Below are 26,350 nucleotides of genomic sequence, written 5' to 3' on the forward strand. Positions count from 1 at the left end.
TAAAACACTCCTGGAAGACACAAGAGTGGACTTGACAGAATGGAAAGACAGTCTATGATTTGGAATAGGAAGAAGTGTGTGTAGCCTGAATAACCATGAGCAAAGATAATCATAAAAGGGGAAAAGGAAATGTAATTTACATCACAAAGGACTAATATTACCAACAGAAAGAGTACCCAAAACTTGAGTGAAAAATAACAACTTGAAGATGGCCTTTGTATACAATCAGGCTCAACCTCACTTTCAAAAGGAAAATTCAAACTAAAACTTCGAGTTATCATTTCTCACCCATCAGATTGGCAAATATCCAAAAGTTTTACAAACTGTTTTGTGGCAACCACTTGGGGAAAGAGGCACCTGTGTACATTGCTGGTCAAAGTCAAAATGGTTCAGGGAATATGGGATATATAGAAACTAAAAATGGAACCACCAGGAAGTAATTAGCCATATCTAGAATGTAGAATGTTCTACAAGACTCATTTTCCCAATGGATCGATGACAAGAATTTTTTTTTTTTTTTTGCAGGATATGTGGGGTTGAGATTTAAGGCATAGAGAGACTTAAATGAGATTTTAAAATATAACAAATATACTTCGTGAAGCTTGTTTGAGTCGTGATTCAAAGAAGCTAACTTATTATAAAAGGAAATGTTTGAGACAACTGGGGAAATACGTCTATGACTTGGGTACTGGCATACATTAAGAAATTGTTAATTTTGCTAGATGCAATAATGGCATGATGGTTATGTTAAAAAGGAAGTGTCTCAGTCAGTAATGCATAAGGAGTTACTTCTGAAATGACCTGATTTCCCAGACTTGCTTTAAAATGAAAAGAACTGGCCAAATATTGATAACTGTTGATACTGAGTTATAGGGATTCATGACAACTATAATCTCTACTTTTGTGTAAACTTAAAATTTTCCATAATAAAAAGGTTTTCAAAAGGTTAAAAATGAAAAAGAGTAATGCACTGACTGTGACCCCTCTCTTTTAATAATACAAAATGAATTATGTATAAAGAGATGCACTGACCCACAAGTAATTTCATGTTATGCATCATCTCATTAGATTCTTAAAATCCTAGTATAAAATAAGACCCTTTTCCACCAAAATTATGTAACTGGAGATGCTGATACAGCCAGTAAAGGAAAGAGCTAGGATTTGAGTCTAATCTGTCATTTGCAGACCCTTATGTCCTTCTACTCCCTAAATAGCATAATTTCAAATATTTCAGAGAGACAGCATCATCTACCTATTTTTATCCTCTGTGTGAAGGTTAGTAATATATAGAAGGAATATCCTCTGACAGAACTTTTCTTTCTTTGCTTTTTCGTTCTTTTCCTTTTTCTTTTATTTATTTCTTGTCTCCCAATGGTGCCATTTGCTTTTCTTATACTCCTGCTTTCCACCTCATGCCCTTTCTTTTCACCCCTTATATCTTCAGAACATTTCAGGTTAATAACATCCTGAATATCGTCACATTGTAACTTTATCATGTAACATTTATTGGGCATCCCATAAATCCACAGGTGCCACGCTTGGGCTAGTCACTGTGCCAGGCCATGGGTTCACCCATAGGTGGCATAATCGACCCCATTCTGGCCATGAAGCCTGTAGTCTGAATATCTCTCTCCTTCCTGGATATCCCAAGGCTTTGTGTCTTACACAATTTATTTCACTTTTTAAATGTTCTTAGGCATCATATTTTCACCAATCTCTGGAGTTATGCCCTATTTTTAAAAGCTTCAGTATGGATAAAGAGATGTTTTGTTTGATTGAAATTAATCTGAAAATACTATTAAACTTAGATGTTCAAGCCATTTTGGTTCTAGAACACTCACCTTGACAATACCCCGGATGTGCATTTTTGCTATCATCTCTGCTGTGTAGAGAAACATCAGCAAAGTATCCAGAGTAAAAGTCACGTACTGAAGAGGAGGGTAGTGTTCGAAGGTCATGGGCGTGTTCATACAGACGGAAATGACGCTGATGATGGCACAGATGCGCAGCAAAGAGTGGACCCACTGCAAAATTGGTCCAAAGTTATCATTTGACACCATAAAATGAGATCTTAAACTTGTGTTATAAACCACACTATTTGGAAAATATGACCTCGAAATTAAAATATCTCACCCACATAGAGGAGAGTAGGAAACTCATGTCTGTTAAGTGCATATAATGTGCTAAATATTTGCACATATTTTATATCATTTAATTCTGAAAGCAGCCTAATTTCCACATGCTGAAAGGAAGGAAAGGTTAAGAGACTTTTCTGTGCTCCTGCAGTTAATGAGAGCCAACCGCTCACTGTGAACCTGGGCAGGCTACTTCAATGGCTCTGACCTTTCCAAGGAATCGGGCCACAACATAAGGAGATTCCGATCCCATTAAAACATGGATCAATATCTCACTTTTATACTTTTTATATACTATGAGCACCTAGAATTGGAGACTTATATTTTACTTAATGCAACGTCCCTGCTAGCACAGTGGCCTATCCTCCTGGATTGCCAATGTTTTTAAAAATGACTTGATACATAGCACTTCGTATGTGTCCGATTTTCTTTCCATTTGTATCTTAAATGTAACATTCTCATATAAAAAGATATATTTCAAAATCTGACATCCTACATTTTCAAAAGATAATAAATGGACTTTCCTCTCTATTTTAGAGAACATTCTGTACAAATTTAGCCTTGGTAGCTTTTCCAAAATTCCAAAAAGTAAGTTTCTGCAATTCTAGGAATGCACATCCTGTTTGAAGATTTTCCTCAACTTCAACATAAAGATGTAGAAATAAAAAGATAAACATGTATATGCACGTGTGTGCACATACACGTGTGTGCATAAACAGGATCATCTACATATAAAATTTTATTATAAAAACTAACACCTAAGCTAAAAAATATTCATTGCTTCTGAATGCTATGAATGCTACCCCCACACAATTAATATTACTAGCTAATTAATCAGTACACAATTCTTAAACATAATTTAAATGTGTTATTTATTGACAATGTTGGATATATCTGCAGTCATGTTAATCATTTAATATTATACTCCCCCCCCCTGAAAAATATGTCACAGTTTCATGGTAGATAATCTTCTCAGCTCTGCAAACTAGCAAGCACCCATGATGAAAAATCGAAAAGACTGTCAGAACTGTGAGGAGACTCAGACATTTGTAGGCTGGTGAGTGGGTTATAATATTAATCTGACAGTTATGATGTTTGCATGAAGACATAAGGCCATTAATTCTATATCATATAAGTCACTGATGACTCAATTCATTTTAAGATGTCCTTTTCATGCAATTTGGATACCCTTCAATAAATACCGGTGTGCAAATTTAGCCCCATCTGGATCTCCAACACAAAGGATCTAATTACACAAAAGAGCTTCAAAAGATGGGTTCTTCCACAATAAATCTATTTTGAATTTAAAGAAAGAATCCTAATTAAGCATTAATCATTTTTAGTTAGTGCTTCCAAGGCTACATCTATAATGCTACCTTCCTCAGAGGTTCTCAGAAAGCCTTATATGTGAAGGACACTAAGAAGTTAGTGAATGCTTTATTCTCCATCCTGTTCAATTCTCTAATCATGAATGGCAGACCCTCTATGCGTAAGAAATTCTGTGGGGCTCTGGGGCCACAAAAATGTTAAACGCGTTTCTAACTCACCACTATTTAGCAGTCTCGTATGCATAACATACATTTATATTTACAGGCAATATACATTTTTACTTACATACAATTGTAAAATAGGATAAATGGAAAGAGAAGAGGTTTGTTCTGTGTGTGGAGGAGAGGGTCAAATGAGGAACTGTTCAGAGGCCAACAGGGGTGGGCTGACATCTGAGCCAGCCTTTAATGGGTCAGGAGGACTTGACTCATCAGAGGCTGGGAAAGGCCTCCGGGCAGGGAAGCAATGTGAACTGGCTGGACATTTCGGAGGAGCAGGAAGACGCCGAGGAGGCTCAAGTGGCCAGTGTGCAGATCCAGGAAAGAACAGTTGCCGGGCAGTTAGAGCCAGAATAGAAAAAGTCCTCATTGTACAACTAACACATTTTAATTTGAAATGTAGGTGAGGGAGATATTTCAGTGACTATAAAGCAGAAGGGCAATGTGAACAGAAATGGAAATGCAGGAGGAAACCTGAGCATGCTGGACATGGAGTTTGAGGGCAGATGAGATGGGGAAGACTGGAAAGGGCAGGGAGCCCGGGCAGATGACCTTTATCCCGGTCAAAGGAAAGATAATCAGCTCGAGGGGAACAGTTCATTCCCTTGCTTCAGCCTCGGCTGTGAGTTCGTACAGAAGGAGAGCCTACTCTCCGTGGCTGGGCTGAGCTTCCGAGAGCCGTGAACATGCTGTTCCACCCTCTGGCTGCTACACGATCTACTCCAGTGTTCCCCTCAAGGTCTCATCAGCTTCATTAGGCAGAGAAGGTGACGGAATTCTTCAGAGACACTACCCACTATCTCATTAACCTTTACTTTTACTCAACACTTGCAACTCTGAAGGCGACCTTTTAATTCCAAACATTTGATGATCACCTCACGCATTCATGCATGCTGAGAACTCTATAGTCAAGGAAGTATGATAGAAGAGATGACTCATCTGGGACTCCAGCTTTGGCTCAGACTGAGAAGGGGCACTATCGCTGCATAGCGTGACTCTGAGGACAGCTTGCACAGAGGGGGAAAAGTGGGAGCAGACCACCTAGCAGACCTTCCTATGTGAATAACTCCCCGTGACATCGCTTTATTTCATCTGAATTATTCTCCACTTCCAGACTCTGAGACTCATCCATATTCTACTGCACCTCAAACAGTCATTTCAAAGCCAAAGGTACGTGATTTTTGAATTATATGAATCAAATTTCCTTTGTATCAGCATGCGCTTCTCCCTTCTTCAAAAAAGAAACTTACTGGCTTGTTAATCCAGAGTATGTCAGCGTTGTCTGACAGAGATTCATCGGGACCAAAGTCAGTAACCGGCTGGGCCTCCACCCTGGAGCTCTGCTTCCTTTTGAGCATGCTGAAGTTAGCTTTGGTGAGCAAGTACAAAACTGCAGTCTGCAAGAAGAAAGACAGTTCTGTTAGTCACCTAAACCATCTTTACCCTGATCCCTTCAACAACGGAGTCCCCCGTGTATGCATATGCATTCGTTAATTAGACACATGTTCTACTATATGGTATATAATAAACGCATCCAAAAAGAAACTTTAAAAGAGTAAGATAAAAATACTAATCCAAGCTTGAGGTTGTTTTTTTTTTTTAGATCATCTTGTGCACTTCATATACAGTCTGCATGCCCGTTTGGAGAGCACTAGTCTAGATTAACTGGGGTAGAATGCCTTTGCCTTTTCAGATACACATAGTAGTAGGACGTTTTTTGAGGCCTAGAGCTGTCTCCACTTAAAGCTGGTCTGTGCCAGAGCACAGGTGACCAATCCACATGAAATAGATCTTTCCCAGGATTTCCCCCGGGTTAATTTAATGTGACACTCACAAACGTCTATTTCCAATGATAGTTTCAAACGGAGTTCCCAATTTTGTCCTTGACATAGAGGACGTGGGGCAGACAGAATGGGGCAGAACCTCCTCTAAGTGTTTTTTTTTGTTGTTGTTGTTGTTGTTTTATGAATGCTGGAACTGCATCAGTTCTTCCAGTTACCTTGAAGTAAATCCAAATCACACCGAAGAGGGAGATGAGATAACCGCTTGCCATGTACATACATTTCCACAATTCCGATCATCCACATCTTGCTCTAAGTGTCACCTCTGTCTGGCCATTGCTACCACCTCCCACAGTGCAGCAGCCACAGAAGGAGGGCCTATTGTATGCCAGGCCCTCAGGACACAAATAGCAAACAAGTGCAATAGAACAGAGAAGAGACACAAAGGTAGGCGGTGCCTGGCTACCCTGAGTCCACAGGCAGACTTATTTGATGAACACCTGGACTGAGTCGCAAAGGAAAGGAGCAAAGCTAGTGTTTTTTGGGGGGGGGTATATACTATGTTTTGGACACTTAGCAATGATATCTCACTTAATCTTTACAACGGACACTAGACAGGAAAACATCTCGTCTTTTCACGCCCGCATGAGAAATTCCAGCCTCGGGGTGGTTAATAACTCGACCAAGGCTACCCACCCAAACTTGAAATGCAGAAGAAGCTCCCTCGACTACAGAGCCTAAGCGTGTGTAGTGGACCAAACTGATGCTGAGGACTGATCAGAATAGCGCAAGGCCAGTAAAGGGAGAGGAAAGGTCCAGGCTGCGCATAGCGGTGGAAATGCCGAGTCAGGAAAATGCAGTGGTTTTACCACCAGGAGGTGTGCTGGCTGTCCTCTCAGCTGCTCCTTGGGGCTAGACGCGGAACTCTAACCAAAGGACACTGAGGACCACTTAGTTCTCGCAGGAGCACGAGAAAAACAAGAATGTGTCTGCAGGATCTGTAAATAAATGCAGTTGCAATTTTCACTGGGAAAGAGAACAAACCACAGCAGCTCAGGACAGATCAGCTTTGACTTTGATTCTCTATGTCTGAGTGCCTCCTTCTATGTCTGGGCTCTCCTTGATGTGCCCAGGTAGGTATGTTTGCCCAGCCCTCCTATTCCCAGAAGAAATCGAGCTAATTGGCTTTAAGATGTGCTAGGTATTTCCAGGCTATCTTGCCCTGAATATCGGATTTGAATATGGGCTTTGCAGTAGGCTGCACTAATTAATTTTATTTTACATAATTGGAGTTAGGGACTCTTGACATCGATATGTAAATATATGCAGAATATTCAAATTATGCTTATTCTCTGATTTACTATGGAGGGAAACATCTGGTGGCCTCAATTTGGGATGCTTTTTCAATGACAGTCTCCTATGTACCCAAAAACAGGATACAGAATCTTTTAGAAACCCTTCAAGATTACCCAACACAAAGGAAATAAAGTGTGGTTGTACAAGGTTGTTTAAAAATGACACAAGAAAATTTTATAGACCTGGCCACCAGCCATAATACCTTTTTCACTAAGCCAGTGGATACTTATGAATGACCATTTACTGCTCTTATGATCTGGCCGTAAGTTACAGTCCGAAAAATTTTTGATGTATGAATGGGATACCTTCATATATGAATTCCATGCACCTTTTATTATAAATATCCCATCTGAAGCAAAGCCGATTTTTGATTACGGATTTGTTTATCTAAAGAAGTAGACACCCAGAATTATTTTTTTTTAATCTCTATGCTAGCAATTTTTTACCCAACAAAACCGTGCATGATGAATGATATTGTCATACACTTTCACCCTAATCTTACCTACTGCAAAAATGCCACCAAATTAAAGTGCCCAAGAAAACCATCTGTTCAGACTCCCATGGAACCTGGTTAATCCACATATACATTAAAACTCACTAGCTCCTGAATCACTGAAATCTTGACTGATTTTATAATACCAAATATTAGGTAAAGCAACCAAGTAGTAAAATAAAGGCAAACTACAAACATATGAAGAGTTCAAAATTAATTTGAGGCAGTTGATTACAAAAATTTTCCTTTCTACACAGAAATATGATTTTACCTTCATTCAAGTTGAATCAATATAACTAAGTCCAGCAAACCTATTATTCCCCTGATAAAGACCAGCAGGGATATTTAAGTATCCGAGGTAAGCTGATTATTTTGATAGGAAATTGCTTCTGTGTATCTTAGCCTTATCACTATGATGTATTTATAACCCAATATTTTTTTTTTCTGTTTACAGAAGTGTCCTTCATAAGGCAGTGCACTAAATTTAAAAGCAAGGCTTCCAGTAGCTTTTTCAGCCTTATTAAAAGTAGTTGGTATTTAAATAGTTCAATAGTGGGGAAAGTCTGCATGGTTACAATACATTCACTGATTAATCTTTCGCCTGGAAACAGCTAAAGGCAACTCCAAGAGAAAAGATATTTTGGTTCATTGCTCCCTTTTAAATGGTTAAAATCCAGTTTCGCATCCTGTGATAACTTTTTACTTCCATCGGCATACTCTTTCCTTAGAACATTCCAGTTCTTTCTTGACCAACTGCAGTGAAGAGATTCCGTTTTCTGTCACTGTGAAGTGCTTGCAACACCGTGGGTCCTCTCTTCTCCTTGTAGCTCCCTTGGGCTTGCATGAAACTCTTTTGAAACTTCCATCTTCTAAATGATGGTTTACAGCATGTCCTTTACTTGTTGCTCCCCCTGTCTGCCCTCTGTACTTAGCGCCTTAAACGAGCATCTGCTCTTAGAGTCGCCATCACCATCTGTTGCTGTCTGGCTTCCGAGTCGTGCATCGACGCTGCTGCTTTGCCCTCAGATGCAGGCCGTACCGACACCATCACCACCTGAAACTCAACAAGGCAGGTGGATATCAGTTCGGCATTACCCTCCCCCTTTCCTCTCAACTCCCAGATCCTACTGCTCTGAGCTCTTCGGGTCCTCACGGGCAGCTCCTCACACGTGCAGAAGGGCATGTCCTCATGTGCAGGTCCTCACATGTGCAGAAGATTCTCTGTGCTGATGTGCACGGCCCCTTTGGCTTTAGCCCCGTTCTTGCTGGGCCACGGATTCAGGTCAGGACTGCCACAAACATCAAGCTTTCTGATATGTCCCGTCCTGTATATCAGACACCAACTCCCCAAAACACTGACCTGGTCTCTCCTGGAACCCAGAAAAGCTCTCAGCCTATCCCCTTGGTTCTTGTTCATTAGTTCATTCATTCATTCACACGAGGAAGACTGCACACCCGCTTCGGTATCAGGCACTGTGACATGCGCTGGATTCCCAGCAGGGAACAGCAAAGGCATTCGGAGCTCGCAGCCCGCCTGCCTTCTTGAGCTTCACGTTGTAAGGACACTCCGCCCCGCTCGGTTTTACCTGCACTTGCGCTCATGCTCATAACCCACACGCTCCACTTGACCTGGCTAAGTGTCCCATCACCCCACCTACGATCTTTCTCAGCGACTTCAGCAACTTTACTCCAGCTGTGTCCTCTTCCTGGTCTGCTGCCAATCCCGCATCAGTCCTTTGTACTCCCGAACTGAACCCATGCAGGGTTTTTAAAAGGAAACTAAGGAAACAAAATGTGCAATACCATCCCTTGGACTTCTCACCTCCAGCTTTACTGTTAGGTCTTTGGAAGGGCAGCCTTCATGGCTAGCAGAAGTTTCTCATTCATTCATGCTTGCATAAAATGCATTCAAAAAAAAAAAAAAAAGGATCCCAACCATTGTGTGAGGTGACAGGAATTTAGCACTAACAAAACATACTTGGTCTCTTTCCTCCAAGGATTCCAATGCTCTGTGCTCCTGACAGAGGCAAACAACATGTTTAATTAACGACGGAGCAACTGATGAATTAAAGGAGAGCCTCTCACTACTGCACACTCATTCTTCAACTTCCACCTAATGGTATTCTTATTTTTTTCACTATCTTATTGCTAGCTCTGCACTACCTCCCTGGGCAAGGAGTATTTATTGAACGACTGATTCCCAACATGCACCTGTATCTGCGCTGTCAGCCATGATAAGCGTCATGCGACAAGCCAGGACAGTTGAATACTCCCTTCCTGGACCTCAAATACCTACATCTTAAGTTAAATGAAAAGAAAATAATTTTATTTTTTAATTTTCATTACACTAACAATGCAGGATAATTAGAAAAAATATAAAGACAAAATGAGGAACAAGGTGAAAACCGTCAGGAACTCCACTTCTAGAGACTCTATTGTTTTTGCAAAGTATTTGTTGTGTGAGTACATTGTGCCCATCCCGGGGCTAAGCACTGCAGACGGAGCAATAATCAAATATATTCCCTCTCGTCCTTTAGCTGGGGCACTTATTCTCCAATGGCATATGGGTTGTATATCTACTATCTTCTTCCCCATATATATTTTTCCATGCATATATTTATGTTTAAATGACTGCTTAAACACTGTCTTGTAACCAGCTGTTTTTTTTTCAGTATCTTGTGAACATCTTTCTCTGTCAATAAATATGCATGCACAGAAAATCCTAACTGTAAATAAACACCCCCTTCAAACATCTGCCTTTCTCTGTCTTTTTCGTCTCTTAAGCTCATTTACATCCTTACATGTGCAAGGCCTTGCCAGGTAAACAGATAAAAAGACATTTTTTCTAGATTGGCTGTCAATATTGAATTTGCAGGGAAGAAAGGTATCACCACATATTTTGGAAGACAACTGAATTTGATGTTATCATTCTTTTGAGCATTACAATCTTATTTATTTCAAGTATTCCTACTTCTCCTTTTGTTGTCGTTGTTTTGCTTAAATGGCCTCAGAACCCAAACCAACAAACCACTGATACCCGTATTGGAACAAGTTTTCTGCCTTTCCCATATGCATATTTAAATAGTCCGTTGTACTTCAGCACATGATCATAACAGTTTGAAGACAAAGGGGATGTTTATTCCTGATGCTGGAACTGCCAAATGCCATTATTTCTGTAAATACAGACTCCACATTTTGGCTGGCCAAATGTCCTTCCCAACAGAAGAGGTCCATTCAGAAAAAATGAATATAGCATTGTGCATTTTACGCCATGCTTGTAAATGAGGGAGCAAACCCCGCTATTTTTGTCTTATTTTCTGTGATCCAAAATCTCTCTGCCGTGCCTCATGCTTCTCTACCCCGTCCACTCATCCTTCCTCTGATTTCCAGGGTACAGTGGTGCTCCAGAGCCTGTGATGACCCCACCTCCTCTGCCAGCCGAGTGTCCTCTCACTCCATTGTGAATGGCTGAAACTCCTCCCTAGTTCTGCAAGCCCACAGCATCTTGGTTCTCTCCTAGGGGCACCAAGGACTAGTGTCCTGTGCTGTCTCAGCATCCCACAGCCACCACTGTGAGCTCACCCCTTACAGCCTCTATAGCGTGGTACACAGCGCTCTCCCACGTGGACTCCAACCGCCCTACATCTCCTGCTTAGCGGGTGCTCACTAATTACCTTGGATCTTAATTCTCAAAACCACTGAAGGACAAGTATTACAGGCAGGATTTTATATGAAGCTGAATATATACAGTCCCCAGTCTGAATGCTTTACACAAAAGAAAACAGTCCTCAACACACACACACACACACACACACACACACACACACACACACACTAATCTACAGAAAAAAAAACCCCCACAAAAGTGTGATGAAATGCTTTGGAAGATAAGGAAGTTCCCGTGGTAAAATTATGAGCTCATCAGTTGATTTCCTCTCAAAATCCGTCAACTGCCATGTAAAGACAGACTCCTACCAACGTTTACTGAGGGCTCGTCAGGTGCCAGGCTTTCTAAGCACATGGCGCATCATGTCATTCCATTCTTACAAGGACTTTTTCTCTTGGGCTCAGAGATGAGGCAGGATATGAACCAAGACAATGTGGCTTATAGAACTATTAAATTTAAAATTAACTATACTATAACTCAGAGTGGTAATAAAAAGAAAATACTTTTTCAACATATTTCAACATAGTCTCATCATACAACCTAGTGATTATAAGCTCTCTTGGCATCAATTATTTTTTTTGTGTGAAAATAGTGCAGACATTTCTCATTTCTTAAAATTGAATCCATTTTTATTATATGATTCATTTGATGGTTATTCCAGCCACACGTTTATAAAAATGTGTCTTTTTTTCTGGCAAGAATCTTCAAATGTCTCACTGAATCTATCTAAATGTCACTTTCAGGTTTCTGAAGTCATTATTCATTATCCAGTCTTTTTCCTTGAGGGTGAATTCTAGAAATGTTCTATTATGCTTTGATTATCTTTTCTCTAAATTTCAAAATAAAAATGAGAAAAAAGCATTTATGAACTCTCACCTGATAATCTTACATCTTGTAGGAAAGAGACAGCTGTCTTAATTTCCTACAGATGGCAGATTTTTTAATTTCCTAGAGTTTGTTTTAGTCTCATAAATTTTTTTTTTAGAGAGAGAGCACACGCTCATGTGAGCGGGATGGGGGGAGGATCAGAGGGCGATGGAGAGAATCTTAAGCAGGTTCCATGCCCAGCACCCAGCAGGACACGGGGCTCCATCTCACAAACCTGAGATCATGATCTGAGCCCAAATCAACAGTCAGACGCTTAACCAACTGAACCACCCAAGCACCCTTAGTCTCATAAATTCTTGACTGAATATGCTGAGAATGTGAAACTAGAAACTAGGTCTCACTGATGATACCTTGGCATAAGAATATATGCTTCCTGCAGAGAATGTACCAAGGCAGAAAGAAGGGGTTTATCAAGAGAAGTCCTTTAGCTATACTCAAAATCCACAGCTCAGAACATGGTCAAGGTTGTCATTTTGTTTTGTAGTGGTTCTTCCAGCAAGGAAAATCCAAACTAAATGGAAGCTATCAATCAGAAGTTAGCAAGTGGTAGCTGTTTTTCTAAAAGTTTCTAATAATAATGCACTGGGTCATCCTGAGAGGTGACCAGCTGCTTTCTGGATGTTCTCAGAGAGAATTACTATACATTATGAAATTTGCAGACAGGACTCCTGCACTGTCTGGAGTTTGCAGTACATCACATCCCAAGAAACTCCCAATGATAAAATCTATTATCACACTCTTGAAGTTGCTCCTAACTTTATGCATTTGATCAGTTCTTAGGGTAGGGTGATAGTCCATAAAGCACTGTACATAATTTCAGAAAAGAATCAAGCTTTAAGCATTATGTATTCTCTTTCGTTCCCCCTGCTTGAAAGATGAAATCAAACATTTATGGAAAGTTGGCTCTGCGCTAGGCACAACTGCAAGGCCTAACTATCTCTCTGAAGTAGTTTTTAGTATTATCTCCATTGTACAGATTGAAAGTCTGAGGCAAACTTGCCCAATGCCACATGAATTGGAAACAATTTTAGAATCCAGGGAGTCTGAAATTCAAGAACTTTTATAAAATTCAAACATTTTGCAACAGTGATGAAATTCATTTGTGATTTCTTTAAAATAAATACAATATGAAAATAATTCATTGTGAAGTCTGCACAAATTACACCTAACATCTGCTTAGAGTTTATGACGTGTGAGGCGAAGAGATCTGTGTGGATCATCTCACTGACTTCTTGCCCTGCCCCAGTGAGGCCAGTGTTCTCTTACTCCTATTTTAGAGATTAAACTGAGATTGAGAGATGGTAGACGTGCCCCGCCCGAGGTCATTTTCTGATCTTGAACCCCGTGATCTTCAGTCGTCCACATCTTTCAGTCTGACCTTTCCAAGGCGTGGTGACTAGAATCTTCTTTCTCAGAGATCAGGGATGGAGATTCTCCAATTCTTGCCTCTCCCATGTCTAAGTGGTGAAACCAAATTGGAGCATGGCAGCCCCTAGAAGTGCAGTTCAGTCCTCCCAGGCCACTCTTAAGCAGGCCTGTCACCAGTCCCCTTTGCTCATGAATTTTATGGGCCAGACACATCTTTCCCTCTAATCGGGCTCCTGCTTGCAGAAAAGGCAGGTGGCTGTGTTGTTTTGTCTCTCAAAGTAGCCTGAGTTTATGTCTGCTCCAGCGGTCAGCAGAGTGCAAACCGTTAGCAGGAGAACTGAGACATCATTGAAATGTTGACCCCTGGGGTCACAGCAGCAAGCTCTCTCTGACTCTCCCCGAATGCACTTTTCTTTTGGGTGCTTACTCATCTACAACTTGGCCCTCGCTAAATCAGGATGTAGTCCTGCAAAAACAGAGCATTGCAACGCGTGGTCCAGTCTCAGCAGGACGCAGGGGCCACCCAGGACTGGCCACCAAGCAGAGGAAGTGAAACATTTCAAAAGGCCACCTCTAAACCGAGCTCATCCATTCTCTGTTCCTTTTGTCAGCACACTGATTAAAAACAGAACAGAGGACCAAAGGGGAAGGGCACATCAGAGAGGGAAACGAACCATGAGAGACTGTGGACTCCAGGAAACAAACTGAGCGTTTCAGAGGGGATGACGGTGCGGGGATGGGGTAACAGGGTGATGGGTACTAAGGAGGGCACGTGTTGTGGTGAGAACTGGGCGTTATACGCAACTAATGAATCACTGAACGCTACATCAAAAACAAATGATGTGTTATACAGTGGCTAACTGAACATAATAAAAAAGAAAGAAAATGGTCCCCCACTTTTTATACTGACTCTACTTCCCAAATCCCAAAGAAAAACAGCATTATTACCTTTTTTCTCGTTCTTTCTACGAATGCTTCAAAACCGTCATTACTAAGAATTCTGTTTTGTTTCATTTTTACTTGTGAAAATTGAATTTTCTTTGCCCTTTAAAAATCACTGGATTTGGAAAGGAACTCAGGATAGACTGGAATGGCTCAGCACCCCTTTGTTGTTATACCCTGCATCCCAAACTAAACTGGCCCAGCCACAGGAAAGGGCACGGGCCTCTATTTGTGTCACCTAATCACTGTATTGATTACAAATTGAGGCAATCAGCCTCTGGCCAGATCTCTACCAATCAATCCTTTTAACAAAACTTGTCATTCACTCCAAGTTAGGAAGGATATACATTTATAATTTTGAGACTTAATTCTGGGTACAGTGTAGGTGTAAGAAAATTTCAGGAAAAGAATGTCAGAGTTAGAAATCACCAGAGGTTGATGGTGTGACTTTGCAAGAAGGTCACATTTCCCAATCTCCGAATAGTCCGGTAAAGGTTCTCCCGTCCTCTACATGGCCGCAGGGCCTCCGAGGGTTTTCATCTTCCAAGAGTTCAGGGACAGGAATTTTATCTTGATAAACTACTATTATCATTTAAATACTATGAAAACTCAGAAAAGGAGATTATCTATTTTTATTGTGGTCGCTTAATCTTGTAATGAATCTGCAAAGCACAAAGAAGATGGATGGTTTAAAATAGTGGTTTTCAAAACTTTACCAGACCGTACTTAAATAAGATGGCAATTCAAAAGGAGTTACCCTATTTTTTTGTTTGTGGTGATTTGATTTTGTAATAGGAATCTGTCAAGTTTGGACAAAGAAGGTGAAAGGTCTCCAAATAGCAGTTTCCAAAGACTGCTGGACCTCTGAATCATCCAGGGAGGTTCTTAAACATTCTCAACCCTGGCTGTCCTTCACGTCAGGCATACTAAGAACCTTCTGGGGTGGACTATGGGAAATGGTCCCCAGGGAATTCTAACACACTATCCCAGAAGTGGTCCCAATTAGTGATGGGGTCACTGATCTAGACGCTCAGAAGAGCATCTTAATACCTCCGGAGTTTATAGTTCAGAGTCAAGACTGGTTGTTTGGGGATAAAAATAAGAGAGACTAGTTCTAAACAACTGAAACAAAATAGAAATCAGAGACAAAAACTTTGATTTATAACTGTATGTACATGCAGTATATTATATTCTTAAGTTTTCCTCAGAGACCTTCAGAATTTTCTCAAAAAAATAACTACATGGAATATACTTTATATACAAGAATAAGATTTTGGTTTTTGTCTTATGAGAACATAATTTTTTTTAAAGATTTTATTTATTTATTTGAGAGAGAGAATGAGAGAGAGAGAGAGCACATCAGAGGGGATAGGGTCAGAGGGAGAAGCAGACTCCCTGCCGAGCAGGGAGCCCGATGTGGGACTCGATCCCGGGACTCCAGGATCATGACCTGAGCCAAAGGCAGTCGCTTAACCAACTGAGCCACCCAGGCGCCCTTATGAGAACATAATTAAGAACTCTTTTCCTTGGCTTTTCTACTACAACGTTCTAGTCTAGAATATACCTTGAAAATGGCTATTCATTTCTTGAAACGAAGAAATCATAAACAAATTGTCTAGTTCAACTAATTAGGTTTTAAAATTGCTTTAATTTTTACTTAATAAACAGCAGAAAATTGTTTTGTGGTTCCCCAGAGTTTAATATTTTTTTTCTCCATAAAGTATTGACATACCAAATTGAAGGAAATGGAAATACTAATTCAACGAAAGGTATTTCCAAATCCAAGAAGCCCTATTTCTAAAAAGGTAAATCCCTTATTCACAATACTTATCTCCATCTCTGTGTTTTAGCTCCTGGGAGGAATAGTTAAGGAAGTTTTCCATCCTTCAGAGATCCTCTCATTTTACATTATCCAGGATTTTTTAACCCCAACTTCTGTAATATATATTTAACAGTGTCTTAAGTCATCACTGACTTGTATCTTGTCTGATACAAATTTGTATCTTGTCCGATAGAGGCTTATGTAATTTGTCCTTTTCAGAAATACTAATTTTTAAAAATCCTTCCTCTACTTCAGAAGTGATCCACGAAGCTGACCTATGGATTTCATAATTACAACAAAGAACAGATTTAAAAATTAATGAAGCAAATGATTTAATCTATAGATACTGCTCACTGAGAGATGAAGAAGTGATTAGTTGAATAGGAAAAAACAAAACAAAACAAAACACCGCCAATCAATCACCCGAGCTTGAAATCCTGGATTTATTTTCCACCCATGCCCTCCCTTTCCTTCTACTGGTTTGATCACCAGGATCTGTTAGCATTCGTTCTGCTGATAAATCTACTATCTACTTCTTGGCTCCATGATCATAGTCTGGTTCCAGGTATTGCACACCCAATTTCTCCAACACCTTCCTTCACTGATCCCCATTGTTATTTTTCTCCTTCTTCTTGACCTCATTCTTTAGTTCTTGGATGTATACTAATGTTCCTCAAAAACTGGAATGCTCTGGCTGTTCAGTTTTTTTCTATCATGTCTAAAGCTTCCTTATTTTATAACGAATTCACATGTGTTTTTTAAACGTTAACTCCTTTCTCGTCCTCTCTAGTTCTCTTGTGTTGTTTTCTTTACTTCCTAGGCTGAAATGCTGATTTCTTATCCCATCACAGGTCACAGAACCCTTTGAGAAAATACTGCATCTATGGGCCATGTCTCCCAAAATAGATACACTTAAAAATACTTTTGGCTAAAAATATTACATTGCTGTGATCACTGGTATTGCTAGAAGGCTCATAATCATAACTTTATTAAAGATGGTAACTTTTATTGCTTTAAGGTCCTTTTTTCTCATCTAATCACTTTTCAAACAACTGTTCTGTTATTTACATTCTTCTCCTTCACATTTTCTTTCACTTGCCTAATATGTATGTCTTCACCTTTTTTTCTATTTCATTTTTGACCCATAGGAGTATCCTACGAGAACTGTCTTCTGGTATTATTCAGAATTATATAATTTGGGGATATTATTTTACTGCTTGCTGATACTTAATTTTGGAAAGGGTATATATGAAGGCGGTATACATGTTCTCTTTGTAGATAAACATTTTTTTTTCCTTTTTCTTTTTGTTGTTATGATCACCACAGTAAGTTAGACAGCATCCACCACCATAGTTTATGATTTTTTTCCTGTGATGAGAACTTTTAAGATCTACTTTCTTAGCAACTTTCAAATATGCAACACAGTATTATTAACTGCAGTCACCATGCTGTCCATTACATCCCGTGACTTATTTATTTTATAACTGAAAGTTCATACTTTTTGACCCCCTTTACCCATTTTGCACACCCGGCAAAAAAAAAAATTTAACTTGATCAGAAAACAGATGGGGTATTCTTCCTTTTTCAGTTTTTCAAATGCAAAGTATTCACTAGGCTCTAACAAGACGTCAGCTACTTTCTGTTAGTCCTTCCCGGTCCAGTATAACTCATCTCCATCTGCATATTTGGGTTATTTGTTTTCATCTAAAAGAAAACAGTGCTCACATTTCACTTAGAACGTGGCCTGCGCCCCATCTGCTCTGATCTCCCTGTCAGGAAGAGCACTTCTTTGTGCCTCTCTGTTGGCTGTCTTCCAGACATATCATCCTGCTCCAAACAAAGTCTCCCCTTCTCTTTCCTTTGCATAATTGGAGAGAAGTCCCACTCAGTCTCTGCAGACACGCTTCCTTTGGCCACAGTGTGCTGATCTCTGGTCTTCTCATCTCCTGACTCTTTTCCCAGAACCCCCAGGCCCGCGCCCCTCTCTGGACCATGGGGTCAGTCCCTGTCTTTGGAGCACATTCCATCTGGTATGGCTGTGCCTGCCCCAGGGTCTCCTGGAGAAACTGCTTGAGAAGTCAACTTCAGACTTCACCCTTCAGATAAAGGAGTTCTGCCTGGAGCTCTGTTCCTTATTTTTTGTACAAGTCGAAAGGGAACTGTGGCCTGAACCTGAGTTTTGCCATCCATCCCATCTGTCCAGTTCCATCTGTGCTGAATCTACCAGAAATGCCTCGGAGTCCACAGCCCACAAGCAAATGGTCTTCCCTTCCCTGTTACTGTGGGGTACAGGTTTCTCACTATATAAAGTCCTTTGATCATGTATTTCAAGTCTGACTAGGAAGCAAAAAACCAGAATTAGACTCCTGGGCTCAAAAATCATTATTCCTAAAAGACCTTGCATTAACTTACTTTTTTTCTTCACCTGACCACTTTCATAACATTCTTATCTTGGTTTTGCACTAAGAAGTATATTTTATCATCTTGATTTTAGATGAATTGGTTAAAGGTCAAGTCTTTACATAGTGCAAAGGTTCTATGTCCAAGATATTTTTTAATCTTCCTTTATCCCTGTAAAAGAGGGAAAGTGATCCACAAATACCAAAAGAAGGCATATTTACTGCAGAAACATAGAAAACATCTTATTCAAATTTATATCTTTAGGAAAACAACCTAAAGCTAGATAGATACAGTATATCCATTATATACATTATATATTTCCATAATAATTTTGATAATCCATTTATTTTGATTATCAAATACTTTTGATATGTTATTTGTAATGATGAGAAACTGGAAACAACAAACGTGCAATGACCAGAGGTACGGTCATAGAAGTGAAGCTATATTCATGGGGTGTAGTCTTATACAGCTATTTAGAATTTTTTAAGTAAGAATACTGTATAGAATAAAAAAAAATTGCTTATGCTAAATATTAAATGGGAAAACCAGTATAAAAACAGTACAATGCCATGATTCCAACTACACAAAGTCATGTAGTTTTAAAAAGATTATAGCAAATACATAGATCTTATAATCATTTGCGTTCAGTTATTAGGACTATGGACGTTTATTCTTTTTTTGTCATCTGTCATTTCTTTCATGGCTGGTTATTTTAAAAATCAAAGGATAAATTTTTAAATGTTTAATGTTTGCATACAAAGACTTTTGAGGTGTAAAAGCTTCTTGCGTGGGTCTTTGAAGAAGGTAAAAATCATACAACATGATAGTTAACCTTTAAAATGTTGACACCATTTTTGGGAAACAATTTGTAACTTTTTTTATACAACAAATATGTACGTGCATGCCCAGGTGTGTGCACACATGCACGCGTGCACACATGCACGCGTGCACACATACAAACAATGTATGCAGGAAAGAGAAGCAAATGAAACACATTTCAAAGAAATACCATACTCAAGGAAGAAGAAAATGGCACTCCAACCTTCCAGTCTTTCAACTGCAAGGAAATTATATAACTTTGAGGGTTTTTTTTTTCTTTTAGAAGTACATTTTTCCTCTTTTCACTATCTTGCAAGTGATATCTAAAGTTATAACTACAGCACCACCATTCCACAAGACATGACTTGTCCAGTTTTTATAGAAGTTCTGGAATAGTCCTTAGCAGGGACAGCATAACTGTTCTGCCAAGATGTCCTGCCTTCCACGAACAGGAAAGGGGTACCATGAGCCCGTTCACTTTTTAATTTTCCTCCCAAGCCCGATTGTTCCTTCACTTTACTTGGCTTTAGCAATAGCTGGGTCAAAATATACCACAGAAGACTAAGAATCCAACCTAGAGAGGCCCACAGAATAAAACCCAACCAATGAAAAAATAGGTTGTTGCTGTTGTAGAGCTGTGAGAAGCCATGATTGTCATTTAGAACTGTTGGAACTTAATCTTGGAATGTAAAAAACCACTGCTGCTCGTATACCCGCCTTGAGAATATCAGCCATAGGCCACCCTGTCCTTTCCTACTTCATTTCCAAACAAATCACAGTTGTAGCTATGAAAATGGAAATCACAAATTGTAAACGAACTTGTTAATTTCTGCTCCCTGTCAAAGGTCTTCTCCTCCAACCTTGGCCTTCTGATACACAACAGTCACTGGTCCCCATTTCACCACCAGGGAAAACCAGATAATGAACACACACACACACACACACACACACACACGATTAAGACTAGAACCTTCCAGAGGCCTGAACCTATATGTGTACAAGTACACATCCTTGATAATGTGACATTGAAAGATTCATCCTATGATACTTTAAGAATTTATAAGGACCTGAGTTCAGAGTTATAAACCATCCTGAAGGAAGGCAATTCCGAGTCAGAGGGACAACCCCTTGCTTGTTCGGGGAGTTCTGGGCCCGTCTTAAGATGCGAGCCAGTCTCTTAAGGGCTCAATGACAAAACGCTGTTGCTTTGCTGGCTGTGGGCCACCCTAATGACAGCGGCTCAACCAGGCCCATTGATAAAATGAGGGCTCTGAAGCACACAGCAATCCGGAGTCAGGTGGGGTGGGCAAGGCCCCGGCCCCTTGGGAAACCTGCTGGAGCAGGGCGGCCTCCCACCCCCGGCGCGCTCGCCCTCAGGCGCGGAGGGGCCGCCGCACGCCGCGCAGCGCAGCCGCCGCAGCCCCGGCCACCTGCCCCGGGGTGGCTGGCGGGGCAGGCCCGGATCCGGCGCCCCTGGCTCCCGGCGCCCACCCGCGCGCTGCCCGGGCGGGGACGGCGCATCCCGCCGCCGCGGCAGGGAGGGGCCTCGCGGCCGCCCGCGCCCCTCCCCCGCCGAGGCTTGTTGCCCCTTCCGCCCCCCGCCCCCCCCGCCGCCGCCGCCGCCGCCGCCCCCGCCCCCGCGCCGGGCCCTCGCCCCCCGCCCGCATCCGCCCTGCCCCGCCCGACGAGGGCCACCAGTGCGCGCCCAGGCCTCGGGCGAGGGCGGCCGTGACCAACCTGTAACCCCAGTGCTCGCAGCGGTCATGGTGCCGCGGGCGCGGCGGCGGCGGCGGGCCAGGCGCGGCGCCCACCCCGCGGGGACGCGGTCCCTCACCTCCCGCGCTCCGTCGGCGCGCGCCACCCAGCCGGGGCCGCGGCTCGCGTGCAGGCGCGCGCTGCTGCCACCCGGGCGCGGGGCCTGCGGGCGAGGGGTTGGGGGGCGGGGGAGGGTCAGGGCTCTTTGCTCTCGGCTTTTTTTTTTTTTTTTTTTAAATCAGAGTTGTCTTTGCCGCAGGGGCTGCGAGGACGCGGCGGGCGGGAGGGAGGAAAGGGCAGAGGAGGCTGCGCTTGGTGGGGCGCGGGAGGGTCGGTGCTAGCAGGTTCTTTCTCTGGCTGCCACCGGCAGTCAGCCTCACAGCAACAGCTGGGTTCTCCTCGACCGGCTCCTGTCGTGGTCTCGGCCTGAGCACGGCCACGGCCGTGTGCACTGGAGCCGGGCACACGCGGGGCACATACAAGGACACTGTATAGAGGCGCGCAGGGCCCGTGTGCGTGCGCGTGTGAGCGAGTGTGAGTGAGCTGGGCTTCCCGGACACAGTTTCTGAGGATGCGGACTAGTTTCACCTTTTGGGTATGAAATTGCGAATTAATGAGTGCATGGGTGACACTTATCATAGTCTTCTAAACATGTTCACATTCCCCCTTAAAATTAAATTATGTCGCTATGTGGCTGAGGCAGGATGTCCATTCAAATATTGATGGTTACCTCCATGCACTGTAAGTGACCAGGACAAGAAGCTGCATCTGATGTCTTCTGCAGCTTCTCGCTGACCAGGTTTAGGGAAAGCTTGGAATCTTGAACACCATACTCAGGCCCAGGGGACATCTCTCGGCTGCACTCCCTGAAAAGCTCCATCAGGGGACGGCTGGCATCTTGCCTTGTAGGGAGATATTCAACCCACTAAGAAACCCTTGAGAAGTGATTTAGACATCATACACACCGGCACATACGTAGAAGGAGAGCGAAAACTGAATGAACCTTCCTCTAAGAGAGAAATCAGAACTCCTAAACAAAGAACAATCCCCTATCAGAAAATATTATAGCCCAAGGGATGGAAGTAAAGTCACAAGGACACATTTTTAAAATGTATTTTCTGGTTATGGATCTTTAATTGTTACAGCTAGAAAAGGAACCTAAGCACAATCTATTCACTTTAGGCCAATATTAGCACCTTTTTTTTTTTATTTTTAAAGGAAATTTAAAAATAATTGGCATTTCAGGAAATGCAGAACCACATGGAATAATTTTTTTCCAATATCTGAAAATTTCAGAAAGACCAACTATATAAAAACCTACGTTTCCAACAAATGATGAAATCATGTGGAAATATTTTTCACAACACAAAATGGAAAGCAATTTAAACATTAATAAATCTATAGACCATTTGTTTAGAAAAACTACCAATTTGTTTAATTGTCTCCAATCACTGCTTTCAATTGTTTGACATAATGCTAGTTTATTTCAGGTTGTATCTCTAAAATATATAGCTGTGCATATTTTTTTAGAATTCATCGAGTCAGAATAATCAGAAAATCATATTAATGAAATAATTAAAGATCAAGATTTACAAATTTTGTGAATGAAGTAATAATGGCATTGGTTTTAGTAATCTCAGCAACACTCCTCACCAATCAGGCATTTCAGACCCTTCTCGGGGTCTGTGTTAATGTCCACAATAGCCAAACTATGGAAAAAGCCAAGATGTCCATCGACAGATGAATGGATAAAGAAGAGGTGGTATATATACACAATGGAATATTATGCAGCCATCAAAAGGAATGAGATCTTGCCATTTGCAACGACGTGGATGCAACTGGAGGGTGTTATGCTGAGTGAAATAAGTCAATCAGAGAAAGACATGTATCATATGACCTCACTGATATGAGGAATTCTTAATCTCAGGAAACAAACTGAGGGTTGCTGGAGTGGTGGGGGGGTGGGAGGGATGGGGTGGCTGGGTGATAGACATTGGGAAGGGTATGTGCTATGGCGAGTGCTGTGAATTGTGCAAGACTGTTGAATCACAGATCTGTACCTCTGAAACAAATAATGCAATATATGTTAAGAAAAAAAAGAAGAAGATAGCAGGAGGGGAAGAATGAAGGGGGGGGGAATCGGAGGGGGAGACCAACCATGAGAGGTGATGGACTCTGAAAAACAAACTGAGGGTTCTAGAGGGGAGGGAGGTGGGGGGATGGGTTAGCCTGGTGATGGGTATTAAAGAGGGCACGTTCTGCGTGGAGCACTGGGTGTTATGGGCAAACAATGAATCATGGAACACTACATCAAAAACTAATGATGTAATGTATGGTGATTAACATAACAATAACAAAATAAAAAAAAACAAACTGAGGGTTCTAGAGGGGAGGGGGTGGGGGGATGGGTTAGCCTGGTGATTGGTATTAAAGAGGGCACGTTCGGCATGGAGCACTGGGTGTTATGCGCAAACAATGAATCATGGAACACTACATCCAAAACTAATGATGTATGGTGATTAACATAACAATAAAAAATTAAAAAAAAACGGCTGTGTTAAGTATCTATAATTCACGTTTAGGTGCCAAACAATCCCATGAATTATGGAAAAGGTTTTGGGAAATGCATGGACTGAAGCAGGGATGGAAAAGCTCACTCCAGGCCTCCTGGAATCTGTAGGAACTCAGCATACATGAGAGTGGACAATCATCATAAAAGACAGATTCTTAATGTCCTTAATGTCTCTATCTGCTCATGATTCCTTGTGTTTTCTTATTATTAAAATTAGGGAGGCCCAACAGGCTCTGTAGCTAGATTTATTGCTGTAATTCAGTGAAAGTGAATCTCTGTTCTAGGATTTCAGTATAATTCACAGGTGTGTGTTGTTTGACTTGCAAAACATTTTTGACAAATTAAAATCAATTACCAACATTGAAAACCATGAGATTTTTAGTTTATCCTGAAAAATAGGAAGATCTGGGCAGTTCAGGTGTGCATTTCCGCACGGCAAAGAGCAGCTGGAGATGTCCTGTGTCTCCTTTACACAGGCATATTCTTCCCGTTCGCTCCTTACTCCCAAGCCTGTTTTAACGCCTGGCCCCAGAAGGCATTTGAATGTGAGAGCCTGTGCAGTTAAATCTGTATTCAACAGTGTGAGATCAGGGAAGGAGCACTGTCAAACAGAAAGACAACTGTCAAATGCAGGGAACTTTATAATACAGAGGATGAAGCCAGGCCAATGTAGTACCAAGACACTAAACTATGAGTTGGAGAAAATTTTGTTCATGGTCTGGCAAGTGCTTTGCAGTGGCAGTAACTATGAAACTCGAGATAGTAAGAATTTAATGAAAATGAGATATTTCTTCTCACTAACTCATCTGTCCCTACTGCTGATTTCCACCTAAAATTAGCACCCCACTTGACACCATAGTGAGTAACTGAGAAAACAATGACAATTGCTAAAAGAGAAATTGAAATATCCATGGGGGATCCGGTGCCTGGGTGGCTCAGTCAGTTAAACATTGGACTCTTGATCTCAGCTCAGGTCTTGATCTCAGGGTCATGAGTTCAAGCCCCACATTGGGCTCCAAGCTGGACGTGGAGCCTACTTACTTAAACATAAAAAAGATTTTTTTAAAAAAAAGACTTAAAAATATATCCATGAGGTGGGGGATGCCATGTGCTTTAGGGGAATTTAGGGACCTGATTGACTCCAGGATTCCTTCAGACTAGATTTATGTATAGATGGCACTGAGGTTAAGATTGCTCTTAATCTGTACACATTTGTTTATATTGTGTGATTTCAGGGTTGACATATGGCCCACTTGCCACTAAATGTTGATGTGATTGAATTTTCTCTATTGGAGACACCTCGGGCAGGGAAACTAAAGGTCCAGAAGACCTACTTTAAAAATATAAAAGGGCAAAGCAGGAGGCATCTACTGCTTGCTAACTCATGGATTAACATGTTCAGAATTCAGTCTATGCAGAGTAGATGCATTTTAATGATGGAGAGCCTGAGGGAGGCTTACCACAGTGTGTTTCCTCGACGTCCCAGCAGGAAGCATGATACTGAATGTCTCTGGGGTGTTCTTGTCTTCTCATGAATCAGCTTTCCAGGCAGCCGTGAAACATTCATTCACCACTTAAATATCGCAAGGCTTTGGAAGACACCTCGCATGTTACCTTTTCCTTAAAACAACGTTTCCTAAACTTTCCTGATAGTGAGTATCACTGGGGTGATCTTAAATATATCCATGGAGATTCTAGTGGGACATGCAATTATGGAGAATCTGTCTTAATAAAACAGGTATCCCTGTGAGCAAGGTCGTTCCAGTAGTTGGCACCGGTCCATGACCGTTTCTTTCTTAATAGCCCAGAGAGGACTTGCCCACTTTCTTCCCTCTCCTGTACGTCCCAAGCACCTCCATCATCATATGGACACTGGACAAGGTCTAGAATCCTGACAGACCCTGAACTTACGCTGTAGCTGTGTTATTTAAGCACTGAAAACATGTGAGTGCAGCTAGGTGGTCAAGAACCATTGGCTGAGTCAGGTTTGAGGTTGTTCTAAGGTCATACGGCCATTTAATGTTTTAAGAAGTTCCTGTTTGCATTTAAATCAGTCATAGATAGGGGATAGGCTCACCGCACCCTTCAACAGCAAAGAAAAGAAGGAAAGATGATATTAAACCTCAAACAGAAGCTGTGACTCTTAAAATGGGCAGAAATATGTTGGAGCAAGAAATGCGGTCACTTTCTCTTATGGAAAGATAAACTGCCTAATAATGGAGGAGGGATTCCAGAGGACAAGCTGGATTTGGAGACTCATACGGCGAGATGTGGTCCTCACACTATGCTTACTTTACAGATTAATTTTTAAAAAATTCAGAGCTCACCATGTTGCTCTACTTTATGTTTTCAGAGAAAAGCTGTGAAATAAGGAATAAACAACACTTCCACTATGGGGTGAGGAGGGGGAGGTCTCATTGTACTGAGCAGTAGCCGAGCCAATCACCCAGAGAGACTAGTGGACTTCTGAAAACAAAGGTCATGTTTTAGAAGTGTCACTCAGCAATAAAATGATGTATGTTTGGACGATTTCATAGTAAAAGCTGCTACCAGACAGAAGCAAATCTTTCAGTTCTGAAAATAACCTCGACGATCTCATTTATTATATAAAATATCTCGTAAGTTCACGGTAACCAGGGGCTCAGATCCCCCAGGTTGATGGACAAGGGCACTTAGCAAGACAAGCCACCCAAAGGTCCTAGCCCAAAGGTGAGGGATCTGGAAGGGGTGACAGAGAAGAGGGTTGTTGAGCATCGTTGATGAACTTGGGGCCAGCTGCAACCGTGGGGGCTGCTCATCTTA

The 26,350-nt window shown here is 41.6% G+C and overlaps 1 protein-coding gene across 3 annotated transcripts in view; it reads right to left on the reverse strand.

Moving 5' to 3' along the window:
- The window catches only part of NALCN (sodium leak channel, non-selective), a 290,181-nt gene extending 285,108 nt beyond the window's left edge, over nt 1-5,073 (reverse strand). For 2 of the 3 annotated variants that reach the window (XM_028112069.1, XM_028112067.1), the window contains exons 1-2: nt 4,933-5,040; nt 1,842-2,024 (exon numbers count right to left, since the gene is read on the reverse strand). In XM_028112069.1, coding sequence (XP_027967870.1) covers nt 1,842-2,024; nt 4,933-5,040 — 291 coding nt within the window. Of the gene's footprint in view, nt 1-1,841; nt 2,025-4,932 lie in introns of all 3 variants that reach the window. The other variant, XM_028112068.2, reaches the window with a different exon arrangement.
- Between the last annotated feature and the right edge of the window lie 21,277 nt (nt 5,074-26,350).

This window comes from Eumetopias jubatus, unplaced genomic scaffold (genome assembly GCF_037043125.1).
Source record: "Eumetopias jubatus isolate StellerSeaLion01/CBP00866 unplaced genomic scaffold, mEumJub1_p1.0 scaffold_3, whole genome shotgun sequence".
Lineage (NCBI taxonomy): Eukaryota > Metazoa > Chordata > Mammalia > Carnivora > Otariidae > Eumetopias > Eumetopias jubatus.